Source organism: Ovis canadensis, chromosome 15 (assembly GCF_042477335.2).
Source record: "Ovis canadensis isolate MfBH-ARS-UI-01 breed Bighorn chromosome 15, ARS-UI_OviCan_v2, whole genome shotgun sequence".
In the NCBI taxonomy this organism is placed as follows: Eukaryota; Metazoa; Chordata; class Mammalia; order Artiodactyla; family Bovidae; genus Ovis; species Ovis canadensis.
This window is the reverse complement of record NC_091259.1, coordinates 14,545,462-14,560,539: the sequence shown is the minus strand read 5'-3', so window position 1 is coordinate 14,560,539 and position 15,078 is coordinate 14,545,462. Positions and strand designations below refer to the sequence as shown.

The 15,078-nt window shown below is 37.3% G+C and overlaps 1 protein-coding gene across 3 annotated transcripts in view; it reads left to right on the top strand.

The window, feature by feature from the left end:
- The window catches only part of CEP126 (centrosomal protein 126), a 140,540-nt gene that overhangs the window by 7,592 nt on the left and 117,870 nt on the right, over nt 1-15,078 (top strand). For all 3 annotated transcript variants that reach the window (XM_069554810.1, XM_069554811.1, XM_069554809.1), the window contains exon 2: nt 386-505. In XM_069554810.1, the coding sequence (XP_069410911.1) occupies nt 386-505 (120 nt within the window). The remainder of the gene's footprint in view (nt 1-385; nt 506-15,078) is intronic.

Here is a 15,078-nt window from a genome sequence, read left to right as displayed (position 1 = left end):
ATCTACCTGTATTAGCAGGCAGATTCTTTACCATCAGCACCACATGGGAAGCCCAACATTCCTAAGATAGCAACTTGTTAATAAGTACCCAAATATCTGTATAATAAAAGAAAAGACAGACATTCTCCTTATCTGGGCTCATGATGTATAAAAGTAATTAATTTTTCCTCAAAGAAAATGAGATGTATCTTCAGTTCTATTATCAAGTCAAGAAAAAATAAAACACCTGCCAGTTACACACTGATACTAATGTGTACACATACTGATTATTCCACAAAAAATCATTACATCATTAGTATGAGGCTGTAATTATATTTATCAGATAGCACTGACATTCATCCACTAAAGACGTAAACCACTGTCCTTAACTTTATGCTGTCATTAGAGATATGAAAATTCATTTTGAGAAAAATTTAGAGGAAGAGCGCCAAATATTACTGCAGCAACAAAAAATATGTCGAAATCGAGCACGTAAATATTTTGTGGAGTCAAACCGGAGAAAAAAGTAAGTAATTGTATTTTATTCAAAAGCATAGAAACTCAGTCTTTATAAATTAATAATTTCTCTACTTTGTAGCATTTTATGAACCTAAGTCATGACAGTGATTTCTGTATAAAATTGATCAAAATGTTTGTGACTTTTTAATTTTATTGTTTTTCTGCCATAGCACAGAATGATGTATCATCTAGTTTAGTAAATGTAACTGAGGCAGTCTTTTCTTGTCATAGAATTTATTAGTGTCATATCTACTTCTTAAAATGACTATAAAATATATTCTTCAATTTTTGTGTCATTTTATGATAAAAAGTGTGGAGAAGGAAATGGCACCCCTCTCCAATGTTCTTGCCTGGAGAATCCCAGGGATGGGGGAGCCTGATGGGCTGCCGTCTATGGGGTCACACAGAGTCGGACACAACTGAAGTGACTTAGCAGCAGCAGCAGCATGATAAAAAGTGACTAATTAGCATTTACTCTCTAATAGAATATATTTTATTTTAATGATTATTCACTTATATATAATTTTTATGTATGTACTTCCCTCATTCATCCAGTCAGAAAAATAGGGGAAATATGAATAATGGTGGAAATATTATAAAAAGAATTTTATAAATGATTGCCACTTTAAAAAAAGAGCTTTCTAGTATAAACTGGAAACTAAATAAAGTAAAAACACAAATGCAAACGATCCTGTCTCTGCTTGACATTTCTCAAAATTCATTTGAATTACTGGTTTTTTTTTTAATGCAGAGTGGTTATGCCATTTTTATTGTTGTTTCTCTCTACCTTGTTTATATTTCTACGTTAGCTGACTAGCAGAAAATCCCTAGAGTTTATTAACTACATCATTGGGCATATGCTGCAAATCTCATTTGGGGAATACAAAATTGTTTACGTGTAATTTTTTTCCTGGCACTGTATTTCTCTTTAGCTCTATACCATGCCTGGTGTAGTTGATAATATTTAATGAAGTTTCATTTTGTTTCTGTTTTTTATTTGTGTATTTCTGTTTTTCTCCTACCTTTCAGCTCCTGAAGCTTATAAAACGCACTGATAGGTATTCAGTAAAGATGAATAATCTTATGTTGAAAGGGTCATTGGCTTTAGAGTCAGAGATCTAGGTTAAAATCCTAGCTCCATCAGTTAGAGCAAGTTATTTAAGCTCTTTGAGCTTTAGTTTCTCATTTATGGTTGGAATTAATACTATGTGTTTCAAGGAACTGTTATGTAGAGAAAAAAAGTTTAATAATAGAAATAGTTGAGAACACATATACAAAATATTTGTCATGTAGTGCTTCAACATTAAAGCTTATTTTATTGATTAACAAATTAATATTTGTCAATTGTACATTTTTAATAGTTTTGCTGTATGAAATGGCAGGCTTTATATGTGGAATTTGATTCATAAAATTCCAACCTATCTTGTCTCATCAAATACCATAAGAATTCTGATGTAGAAAATATAGAAGAAAATTTTGGGTTTAAAATTCTAAGAGGCAGTACATTTTCCAATATAATTTCATTATGTTTTCCTTTTCTGTTGCCCTACAGATGGCTAAAGAAAACCTGTTTTTATGTAAAGCTGCATAATAGTGTTTCTTTTAAACACTAATTATTTATTTCTATATTCACCTTTTATAAAGGGAACGAAATTCTAAATACACTTCTGAACTTCAGAATATATCTATCATTGTGACTTTTTTGGCCTTGCCATTATCTATCCATTTATGCTTTACATCATCTGAGTTTATGGTGTCTATTCATGTTATGGTCATAGAGTTTAGAAAAACTATTTTTCCTACAGGTAGAGATAGTCTCCTAACACTTAGGTTTTTTCCTACAAAATGAGATAAATTTGTACTTTGACATTGTCATTACTATTTCCCCAGTAGTACTCAAAAGATCTTCATAGCACCAAGTGCTCTTTTTTACTTATATTAATTGCCTAAAATCACACACATTTTATTTTCTCGTTACCATTTTTTGCATTTCTGTTGCCAGTATTTTTCTTGTATGTGTTTATCGCATTCTTAATTTTTCCATTCTGTCACTCAGTATTCATACAGTGAAGTGCCTTTTGTTTCTCTCCAAGACCTTCCTCCACTAGTAGTTACTGCAGCAATAGATATACCCATAGACCTAATCACAATAGGCATCCTGAGACTTCCCTTAGTTGCTCTTAGCAATTACAGCCACAGTTGCTTGTCTTCCATAGCATCCCATTTTTTGTTTTGTTTTATAATATTGGTTTGTGGGAACACAACCACAGATAACTTTCTAGTTAGGCTGCTTTGTAGACCAAGTAATTGTAATATATACACATACTTAAAGAATATTAACTTATTTCCTACATTGTTTTTAACTTTCAACTTAGAACTATCCTTTGATAAAGAGGCATTTATTCATCAACAGCATAGCTAATTGAGCACCAATTATTAAATATTAGGAGAAAAAATAATTTTAGTTAATCTGTTTCATCATTATAAGTTAGAAATGTCAATAATCAGATCCAGTGTGGCTTCATGAGGAAACTAAATAGAAATGAATTTTAAGAAGTAAGAAACTCAAAAGAAACATTCAAATAGTTTTAAAACAATATAATGTAAGCATGTAGGCTTAAAAGTTCAGATGATCAGACAAAACTCCTATGTAACTATATAACCAACTGGCATAATAAGAAAGAAAAGGATTGAATGGGGAAAACTGCCCAAATAAAGCAAAGAGGAAACACTAGCAAGTGGTGAGGGTCAGGCACTTTGGAAGAATCTTTAAAACCTGTAATAAAGAAGATTCCTTAAATATCCTATAGGCAGAAAAAAAATTACCTAGAGAATCACAGGATGAATTATTTGGTGAACATGAAGTATGAGGTAGCTGCATTATCTATTTGTGAGAATGGTAGAGTATGGAGTTCCCCATGAAGCAGAAAAACTGTACCTTAGAATAAATAAGGACTTATACTTTAAGCAATTTAAGTCATATTAATCAAACCTACATATATAGATGTATGGAATAAGCTAAAAAATATAAACAGATTCAAACAAATTCAGTTATCAGTAGATTTAAATATCCCTGGATATATTATTCATGCATGTGTGCTCAGTGGCTTCAGTCGTGTCCGACTCTTTGGTACCCTATGGACTGTAGCCCACAGGCTCCTCTGTCCATGGGATTCTCCAGGCAAGAGTACTGGAGAGGGCTGCCATGGCCTCCTCCAGGGGATCTTTCCAACCCAGGGATCAGACCCACTTCTGCATTGCAGGCGGGTTCTTTACCACCAAGCCACCAGTGAAGCCCATATCATCCATAATATATTCATAATATATTAAAGAGGAATGAAAGGAATTCAGGATATTTTCAGCTACTGAAAATGTTATAAAGGATAACATTTATTCATTCAACTAACATTTGAAAGTGTAGTGAAAGTGTTAGTCTATCAGTCTGAATCATGTCCTACTCTTTGCAACCCCATGGACCATAGCCCACCAGGCTCCTCAGTGCCTGGAATTCTCCAGGCAAGAATACTGGAGTGGGTTGCCATTTCCTTCTCCAGGGCATCTTCCCAACCCAGAGATCAAACATGGATCTCCCACAGTGAAGGCAGAGTCTTTACCCTCTGAGCCACCTTTCGTATACCAGAGGATAGAAAATAAAATGCATGATTCTTGCTCTCTATTTACTAATAATGAAGTAGTAAAAAAAAGGGGGGGGGGATGGTAGTGCTGTACAGTAAATACTATAGTTGAGTCACCAACAAGGTGCTGTGGAAGTACATCTCACATAGTACATGACAAAGAATTCCTGGAAGAGTAAATTCTTATTAGATAACCAGGAGTTAGCTCACTTGAGTGGCAAAGGAGAACAATATGTGACAAAACTTAAATGTTATGAAATAAAATACATTTAAAAAAAGTTTTATGTGATTTAGGCACTGGAAAATGTGGAAGGGTATCAGGAAAGGAAGCTATAGAGCTGACAGGAGACATTACTAAAATAACTTTTGTGCCAGTCTGAAGAAATTAAACCCTATCCTGAGATGCTGTTGAAAGAGTAAAAGAGAGATGGATGATCATGTTCATATTTTATCTCATTATTATGAAGAGTAGAGAATGAATTGAAAGTGTAGGCTGGAGGCAAAGAAGAGGGGCAGAAAACTGTTATGGGGATCTAAGCAAGAGAAGGTATGTAGCTGGCCTATGAAGGCAGAGTCGGAATTGAGTAGTAGGGTCAATAGGAGTCAAGGGTCAGTTATGGGTGGCGCATGAAGAGCATTGTGAGAAGTGGAATACTCATCAATTATGCAAACCTTATTTTGACATTTTTAATGCAAATCTAAATTACAATACATATTTCTGTCATCTTTTATACAGATTATTATAAATGTGTTTGATCTTTTGTTCATGCCTTAGAATCATTATTATGGGCATCAAATATTTTACTCTGTTATGTTACTGTGTTGCCCTTGAGCTATTAAGATTAGGTATTAAGGTTAGCTTGGTGAATTCTTTGTTAAAGATTTTTTTCCCTTACTGCATGGCTGTAATTTCTTTTTTAAAGTTAAATTTAACTTTGTTGTTGTTACTGTTTAGTCGCTAAGTCATTTCTGACTCTTTGCCACCCCATAGACTATAGCCCACCAGGCTCCCCTATCCTTGGGATTTCCCAGGCAAGAATACTGGAGTGGGTTGCCAGTCCCTTCTCCAGGGGATCTTCTGCACCCAGGGATCAAGCCCAGGTCTCCTGCATTGTCAGGCAGATTCTTTACCACTGAGCCTCCATTTTGAGGTAATTGTAGATTCTTGCAATTGTAAAAAATAATACAGAAAGATCCCATGCATGCATGCTGACTTGCTTCAGTCATTTCTGACTCTTTGCAGCCCTTTGGACTGTAGCCTGCCAGGCTCTTCTTGTCCATAGGATTCTCCAGGCAAGAATCCTGGAGTGGGTTGCCATACCCTCCTCCAGGGGGTCTTCCCAACCCAGAGATTAACCTGTGTCTCCTGCAGCTCCTGCCTTGCAGGTGTATTCTTTACCGGTGAGCCACTGGGGAAGCCCAAGATCACATAATACTCTCTATTCAGTTTCCCCCAGTGGTAACATCTAGAAAAACTGTAGTGCAACCCTCACAACCAGGATAATGACATATATATAGTCAGACACAGAACAATTCTGTTACTTCACATTGCCCTTTTATACCCACACCCACTTCCCTCCCACACCCATTCCCTGGAAATCACTAATCTGTTCTCATTTCTATAATTTTTTCATTTCTATAGTATTATATAAATACTATCATATATATGTATCAGTTCAGTTCAGTCGCTCAGTCGTGTCTGACTCTTTGCAACCCCATGAATCGCAGCACACCAGGCCTCCCTGTCCATCACCATCTCCCGGAGTTCACTCAGACACACGTCCATCGAGTCTGTGATGCCATCCAGCCATCTCATCCTCTGTCATCCCCTTCTCCTTCTGCCCCCAATCCCTCCCACCATCAGAGTCTTTTCCAATGAGTCAACTCTTTGCATGAGGTGGCCAAAGTACTGGAGCTTCAGCTTTAGCATCATTCCTTCCAAAGAAATCCCAGGGCTGAGCTCCTTCAGAATGGACTGGTTGGATCTCCTTGCAGTCCAAGGGACTCTCAAGAGTCTTCTCCAACACCACAGTTCAAAAGCATCAATTCTTCGGCGCTCAGCCTTCTTCACGGTCCAACTCTCACATCCATACGTGACCACTGGAAAAACCATAGCCTTGACTAGACGGACCTTAGTCAGCAAAGTAATGTCTCTGTTTTTGAATATGCTATCTAGGTTGGTCATAACTTTTCTTCCAAGGAGTAAGTGTCTTTTAATTTCATGGCTGCAGTCACCATCCACAGTGATTTTGGAGCCCCAAAAAATGAAGTCTGACACTGTTTCTACTGTTTCCCCCTCTATTTCCTATGAAGTGATGGGACCGGATGCCATGATCTTTGTTTTCTGAATGTTGAGCTTTAAGCCAACTTTTTTGCTCTCCTCTTTCACTTTCATCAAGAGACTTTTTAGCTCCTCTTCACTTTCTGCCATAAGGCTGGGTCATCTGCATATCATGTATAGTGTGTATATTATATATATATGATGATTTATGTTTGATTCAGGATTGCCTGTTTTCACTCAACCCATTTCTCTGGGATTCATCCAGGTTGCTGGATGAATAGCTTATTCCTTTTTGTTACTGAGTATTATTATATTGTATTATTACCGTTCACCCATTAAGGATATTTGGGTAGTTCCCAGTTTGGAGTTACTATGAATAAAGCTGCTATAAATATTCATGTATAGGTTTTTGTGTAAGCATTGAGGGCAGGAGGAGAAGGGGATGACAGAGGATGAGATGGTTGGATGGCATCACCAAATCAATGGACATGAGTTTGAGTAAACTCTGGGAGTTGGTGATGGACAGGGAGGCCTGGAGTGCTTCGGTCCATGGGGTCTCAAAGAGTTGGACAAACTGAGTGACTGAACTGAACTGAACATCTTTATTTCTCTGGGATAAATGAAAGAGTACAATTGCTGGATCATATTTTGGTTTAGCCTTTTAAAAAACCGCTAAATTGGTCTTCAGAGTGACTATCCACCAGCAGTGTAAGAGTGATCCGGTTTTCCACATCCTCATTAGCATTGATGTTGTAACTATTTTGTATTTTAGCCATTCTTAAAGGTGTAGTGTGGAGAAGGAAATGGCAACCCACTCCAGTATACTTTCCTGGGAAATCCCATGGACAGAAGGAGCCTAGTGGGCTACAGTTCCATTGGGTTGCAAAGAACTGGGTACAACTTAGCAACTAAACAGCAACAACAACAAAGGTGTAATAATATCTTGGTGTGGTTTTAACTGATATTGTCTTAATGCCTACTGATGCAGAATATCTTTAATGTGCTTATTTGCCATCGGCCTATCTATGAAATTTCTCATAATGTCTTTTATCCATTTTCAATTTTTTTGAAGTATAGTTAATTTACAATGTTATGTTAGTTTCATGTGCACAGCCAAGTGATTCAGTTATACGTATATACACGTTCTTAGATTCTTTTCCATTATAGGTTATTACAGAATATCGAGTACAGTTCCCTGTACTATACAGTAGGTCCTTGTTGTTTGTTTTTTATCTAGTCTGTATACAGTAATCAGTATATTTTAATCCTAAGCCCCTAATTTATCTTCCTGCCCCTCCCACTATCCCCTTTTGTAACCATAAGTTTGTTTTCTATGTCTGAGTCTACTTCTGTTTTGTAAATATGTTCATTTGTATCATATTTTAGAGTCCACATATAAGTGGTATCATATATTTTTCTTTCTCTAACTTCACTTAATATGGTAATCTCTAGGTCCATAAGCAAGTGGTTTTATTTCTTTCTATGGGCAAGTAATATTCCTTTGTATATGTATACTACTAATTTATCCATTCATCTGTTAGTGGACATTTTGGTTGCTTTTGTCAGGTTGGTTTATTTCTCTCCCTGTTTTTGTCTCATCCATAACAAAGATTTGGAATGGACTAATTACAGCTAAAGCAGGCAAGATATCTTGACTGTTGTCTCATAATAACAAGGATTCAAAACAACAGACTAGTTACAGATCAACCACAGCTCAAGCAGACAGAACTTTTATTAAATCAGAGAGTGGATAGTACACTCTGGAGACATGGGAGCAGCCGTGGCAACGGTCCTCTTGGTTTCCATTTTTATACTTCCCATCTCCTCCTCTTGGTTCTGCCCTGTGTACCCAATACCAATCAGGAAAGGGAATGCAAATAGCTGTATGCTCATGGTCAATCAGGGAAAGGGGGCGTGTCTGGGCACATGCGAAAGTAGCATTTTTACATATTCATCTAGGTGGGGGTGGGCTGGGAGCTTTAATTAATAGTTGCAAGTTACATAATAGGCTCTATTGCTCCTGCTTTCCCATATTTCAGTCTGTTATAATCATATGTATGTATAGAATATTTATGAACCTTTAATGGGCTCCTGGCTGCCTAAGGATACTTGAGGACACAGCTGTGTACAAGAGAGAATGTGCCAGAGTTGGAGAAGCCCTGTGGTGAGTCTGTATCCACTGTGTGCCTAGGGCACATGGGCAAGAATTGGAAAAGTCTCTGTGGCTATTTTTGTAGCATATCTGTGAGCTCTCCTGGGAGTGTCTGAGGTTTAGAGATCAGCTTGCATCCCTTTCCCTTAAGCCACCCCTCATTGCTCATGCCTAACTTCCTACCTAACAGTTCCATATCTTGACTATTGTAAATAGTGCTGCTGTGAACATAGGGGTGCATGTATCTTTTCAAATCAGAGTTTTCTCCAGATATATGCCCAGGAGTGGGATTACAGAATCATATGTTTACTATTTTTAGCTTTTTAAGGAACCTCCATGCTGTTCTCCACAGTGGGTGCACCAATTTAAATTTCCATCAACAATTTAGAAGAGTTCCTTTTTCTCCAGACCCTCTCCAGCATTGATTATTTGTAGGCTTTTTAATAATGGCCATTCTGACTGGTATGAGATGATACCTAACTGTAGTTGTGATTTTCTAATAATTAGTGATATTGAGCATCTTTTCATGTGTCTATTGGCCATCTGTATGTTTTCTTTGGAGGAATGTCTCTTTAAGTCTTCTGCCCATTTTTTTGATTGGGTTGTTTGTTTTTCTGATATTGAAGCTGTGTGAGCTGTTTTTATATTTTAGAAACTAATTCCTTGTCAGAGGATCATTTTCAAATATTTTATCCCAGACTATAAATTGTCTTTTCATTTTGTTTATGTGCAAAAGCTGGGCAACAGCTTTTAAGTTTAATTAGGTCTTATTTGTTTATTTTTGTTTTTATTTCCATTAGTCCAAGAGATGGCTCCAAAAATATTGCTATGATTTGTGTCAGAGTGTTCTGCCTATATTTTCCTCTAGGAATTTTACAGTATCTAGCCCTACATTTAGATATTTAATCTGTTTTGAGATTATTTTTACATGGTGTTAGAGAATATTATAAATTCATTGTTTTACAGGTAGCCATCTAATTTTCCCAGAATCACTTCTTGAAAAGACTGTCTTTTCTCCACGTATAGCGTTGCCTCCTTTGTCTTCAGTTCAGTTCAGTCACTCAGTTGTGTCCAACTATTTGCGACCCCTTGGACTGCAGCGCACCAGGCCTCCCTGTCCATCGCCAACTCCCAGAGTTTACTCAAACTCATGTCCATTGAGTCAGTGATGTCATCCAGCCATCTCATCCTCTGTTGTCCCCTTCTCCTCCTTCCTTCAATCTTTCCCAACATCAGAGTCTTTCCCTTTGTCTTAGATTGACTTTTCATCCATTTTCTAATTAGATTATTTGCTTTTTCACTGTCGAGTTTTGAGAACGCTTTATATATTCTAGGTACAAATCCTATGTCAAATGTGTGGTTTGCAAATATTTTATTCTGCACTTGAGTTTATATTTTCACTTTTTTAATAATAGAGGCTTTCCTAGAGCAAGTTTCTCATTTTTATGAAGTCCACTTTATCACTTTTTCTTCTTATAGATTGTGTTTTTGGAGAAGCCTTTGCTTGATTCTAGATCCTGAATATTTTCTCCTAAAAGTTTATAGACTTACAAACTGTAGAAAGTTTGTGTTTTTACAGTCTAGGTGTGTAATCTATTTTAAGTTAATTTTTTTATAGTGTGTGAGACATAGGTCATGGTTTTTTGGTTTTGTTTTGTTTAACCTATGGATATCCAATTAGTCCAGCATTCTTTGTTCAAAAGCTATCTTTCCTCCTTGAATTTTTTGCACCCTTGTCAGAAATCATTTGTGCACATTTGTGTGGGTCTATTTCTTGGTTCTCTAAATGGCAGTCCACTCCAACACTCTTGCCTGGAAAATCCCATGGACGGAGGAGCCTGATAGGCTACAGTCCATGGGGTCACAAAGAATCGGACACTGAGTGACTTCACTTTCACTTTCACTTTCATCCCTCCACCAAGGCTATTACACAGTTTTGATTACTGTGGCTATAAGTACTCAAATCACTTCCTTCCATTTTACTCCTTTTTTTTTTTAATTCTTTTATTCTAATTATTTTGCCTTTACATATAAAATTAAAATAATCGTTTTGTATCTGTAAAAAAATGTCACTAGAATTTTTATAGGAATTGCTTTATACTTGTATATCTAAAGGATGTGGGAAGAATTGACATACTATGTTGAACATACTATGTTTCTATGTTGAATCTCCTAATAAATCCACTGAGTATTTTTCTTTCAATAGTATTTTTTAGTTCTAAAATTTCCATTTGATTTTTCTTTATATCTTCTGTTTAGTTTTGGAAACTTTGTGTTTTCATTTGCAAACCTGTCAACTTGATGTTGGCCTATGGACTATCTTTTTTTTCATTTAGTTTGTGATCTTCCTGGTTCTTAGGATGACAAGTGATTTTTCTACTGGAAATCAGACATTTTCATATCTTGTTATGAGACTCCGAAACTTACTTTCTTCAGCTTCAGCTGGCTTTCTCTGGCACTGTGCCAGCAGAGGAAGGGAGTAAGAGGGGGAGATACTACTTCATTGCTGACAGTTGGAGGTGGAAATCTAGGTTTACCCCTCTGTTGGCACGGTTGGGAAAGAGAGTTCTTATCACTTCTGGGCAGTTGGAGTTACAGCTCCTCACGTGGTCCCCATTGGCACCACATTGGGAGTGGCCTCATTACTGTTAGTGAAAGTTGGTAAAAGTTTTGTCTTTCCACAGGCCTCCTGAAAAGAATCCACCCAGGGGAAGTAGGGGATAGCTCATCATTGCAAGGCAGGTGATAGTGCAGACTCTCCACTTAATTACTGCTAATACTGGGACTGGGGAGGACCTCATTACCACTAGATGGGGATGAAAGCCTAGCAGTCTACTGAGCTGCTCTGACAGCATTCAACAGCGTTCTGGCTACATTCTGGCGAGGATGGAAATGAAATCTAGGCTCCCTACTCAGTCTTGGCTTAGATGGGAAAAGGACCACAGTTCTTTTTTTCTGTGATGTTTGGATGAAGTAGTAAGATTATTGTCAAAAAGTTTTCTGTCTTGCTACACTCGCCTTTTCCTCCTCATGGAGCTAGAGATAGCAGACTTTTTTTTTTTTGGTGGTGGTGGTAGTGGTGAAGTGAGAGATGGTGCTTTTTTGTCCTGTTTACATTTCCATGTTGCCTATTTCTCCCACTCCAGGTATGGGATATATGAAGCCAAAAGAAAACTCAGGGAGCTTACGACCATGTTTTCCCTTGGATCCTGAGGTCCCTAGCCAGTTTGCCTCCTTTTCTCCATCTTTCAGACTCTTCTAAACTTTTTTTTTAATGTAATGTCCAAGATTCTTATTTGTACTTAGTGAAAGACATAGCAGAAAGTCTGTTTACCTCCTCTTCTCAGAAGCAAAATTTCTTTTTGATGTTAGTATTTCTTTTTCTGGACTTCCCTGTTGGCTCAGTGGTAAAGTATATCTCTGCTAATAGAGGAGCCACAGAAGTGAGTTCAATCCCTGGTTTGGGAAGATCCCCTGGAGGAGGCAATGGCAACCCACTCCAATATTCTTGCCTGGAGAGGATCCTGACGGGCTACATCCATGGGGTCAAAAAGAGTCAGACACTGAGCACATACATACACACACACATTTCTCCCTCTAGACGCCTGTTCACCTTTCTTCTTTCATTTCTAATGCAGTATTACCTAAGCAAACAAAGGATTTTATTGGAACTGAGTCTAATAAGAATTTATGTGAATAAGGACTTGAGACTCTTATGACTGAAATTTATGTGCTTTAGTTGATATTGATATGTTTATTTTAGCCAAAACCTCAGCCTTTAGAGAAATGAGGTGCTATTATATTTTCCCTTTGTAGTATGTACATTACTAATTATATTTGTTAAGTCTGAATATGAATCTTTGTTGTTTGGGTATTTTCCCCTCCGATAAGGGTAATTTTTCATTTTTTATTGTTTTCTTTTCCAGTCAAATGACAGACAATAAGTTGGAAATATGATATTCAACATAGATTTGGGGCATTCCAAATAAGTTTCACTCTTTTCAAGTACAAGATGTGTTTCTTTGCCATGCAGTGAAAATTGACAGTATATTCTTGAGCTGTCTTATTTGTAAATTCAATATATTCTTGAGCTGTTTTATAGGATATTGGCATTATTGTTTGTTTAAAATGTTATACTTTATTCTTAAAAACTATTTTTCTAATTGCATTAATTTAAAATATAATATTTTATTCTATTTTTAAATATCTTTAATTATCTCAAAATATGGTTGAGTTTTAAACTAATATGTGATCATATCTCTAGAAAGTTATATCTACCTAAATCTGAATTATGGTTCCAAATAGAAAAAAACGCATCACAGAAGGCCACCTCTCCAGTTCTGCCTGTGTTGCTCTGATCGAAGTTACTCTTAGTCACTATTGTTTGGGTTCTGCTGTTAAAGAAAGTAATTGTCATGGTGGTTATATACTTCTTAAGGAAGTATATAAAGAAAAAAATTATACTCCATAATTGTAGATTCCCAAACTGTTTGTTTGTGGAAACCAAACAGTTTAGCAAATAGCCATCATTTTATGAAGTGTATCGCTTTGAGCCAAGGTGGTCTGCATCTTTCATGGTCTACATCAAGGTGGTCTACATCTTTCATGGTCTACATCAAGGTGGTCTACATCTTTCATGGTCTACATCAAGGTGGTCTACATCTTCCAGAATTGTGCATTTTAAATAGACTCTTCAAAAGTTGCTAAGGCACATTATTCATAGTACCCAATCTAAAAGTCTATTAACAGATGAATGAATAAAGAAAAAGTGGAATATAAATACCATGGATCCATGTCTTGGCTATTGTAAACAGCAATGAATATTGGGGTGCATGCATCCTTTCAGACCATGTTTTTTTCTGTATATATGCCCAGGAATGGGATTGCAGGGTCATGTGTTAGCTCTATTTTTAGTTTTTTTAAGGAATTTGTTCTCCATAGTAACTATACCAACTTACATTCCCACCCCCAGTGTAGAAAGGTTCCTGTCTCTCCACATCCTCTCCAGCATTTATTGTTTTTGGGTTTAGGGGGTTCTTTTGTGATGATAGTCATTCTGACTTGGTGTAAGATGGTATCTCATTGCAATATAGATTTGTATTTCTCTGATCATTAGCAATGTTGAGCATCTTTTCACATGCCTTTTGGACATCTGTATGCCTTCTTCGGGGAGAAGGCAATGGCACCCCACTCCAGTACTCTTGCCTGGAAAATCCTATGGACGGAGGAGCCTGCTAGGCTGCAGTCCATGGGGTCGCTAAGAGTCGGACACGACTGAGCGACTTCACTTTCACCTTTCACTCTCATGCACTGGAGGAGGAATGGCAACCCACTCCAGTGTTCTTGCCTGGAGAATCCCAGGGACGGGGGAGCCTGGTGGGCTGCCGTCTATGGGGTCACACAACACGACTGAAGTGACTTAGCAAAAGCATCCCTTCTTTGGAGGAATGTCTGTTTAGGTCTTCTGCCCATTTTTTTGATTGGGTTGTTTGTTTTGATGATGTTAAACCTCATGAGCTATTTGTAGATTTTGGAGACTAATCCCTTGTCTGTCACATCACTTGCAAATATTTTCTCCTAATCTCTCTTTCCCAGCATCAGGGTCTTTTCCAGTGAGTCAGTTCTTCATATCAGGTGGCCAAAGTATTGGAGTTTAAGCTTCAGCTTCAGTCCTACCAATGAATATTCAGGACTGATTTCCTTAGGATGGACTGGTTGGATCTCCTTGCAATTCAAGGGACTCTCAAGGGTCTTCTCCAATACCACAGTTCAAAAGCATCAATCCTTCGATACTCAGCTTTCTTTATAGTCCAACTCTCACATCCATACATGACTACTGGAAAAAACTATAGCTTTGGCTAGATGGACCTTTGTTGGCAAAGTAATGTCTCTGTTTTTTAATATGCTATCTAGGTTGGTCATAACTTTTCTTCCAAGGAGCAAGTGTCTTTTAATTCATGGCTGCCGTTACCATCTGCAGTGATTTTGGAGCCCCAAAAAATAAAGCCTGTCATTGTTTCCACTGTTTCCCCATCTATTTGGCATGAAGTAATGGGACTAGATGCCATGATCTTAGTTTTCTGAATGTTGAGTTTTAAGCCAACTTTTTCACTCTACTCTTTCACTTTCATTAAGAGGCTCTTTAGTTCTTCTTCACTTTCTGCCATAAGCATGGTGTCATCTGCATATCTGAGGTTATTGATATTTCTCCTGGCAGTCTTGATTCCAGCTTGTACTTCATCCAGCCCAGCGTTTCTCATAATGTACTCTGCATAAAAGTTAAATAAGCAGGGTGACAATATACAGCTTTGATGTTCTACTTTCCCAATTTGAAACCTGTCTGTTCTTCCATGTCCCATTCTAACTGTTGCTTCTTGACCTGCATACAGATTTACCAAGAGGCAGGTCATGTGGTCTGGTATTCCCATCTCTCTCAGAATTTTCCACAGTTTGTTGTGATCCACACAGTCAAAGGCTTTGGCATAGTCAATAAAGCAGATGTTTTTCTGGAA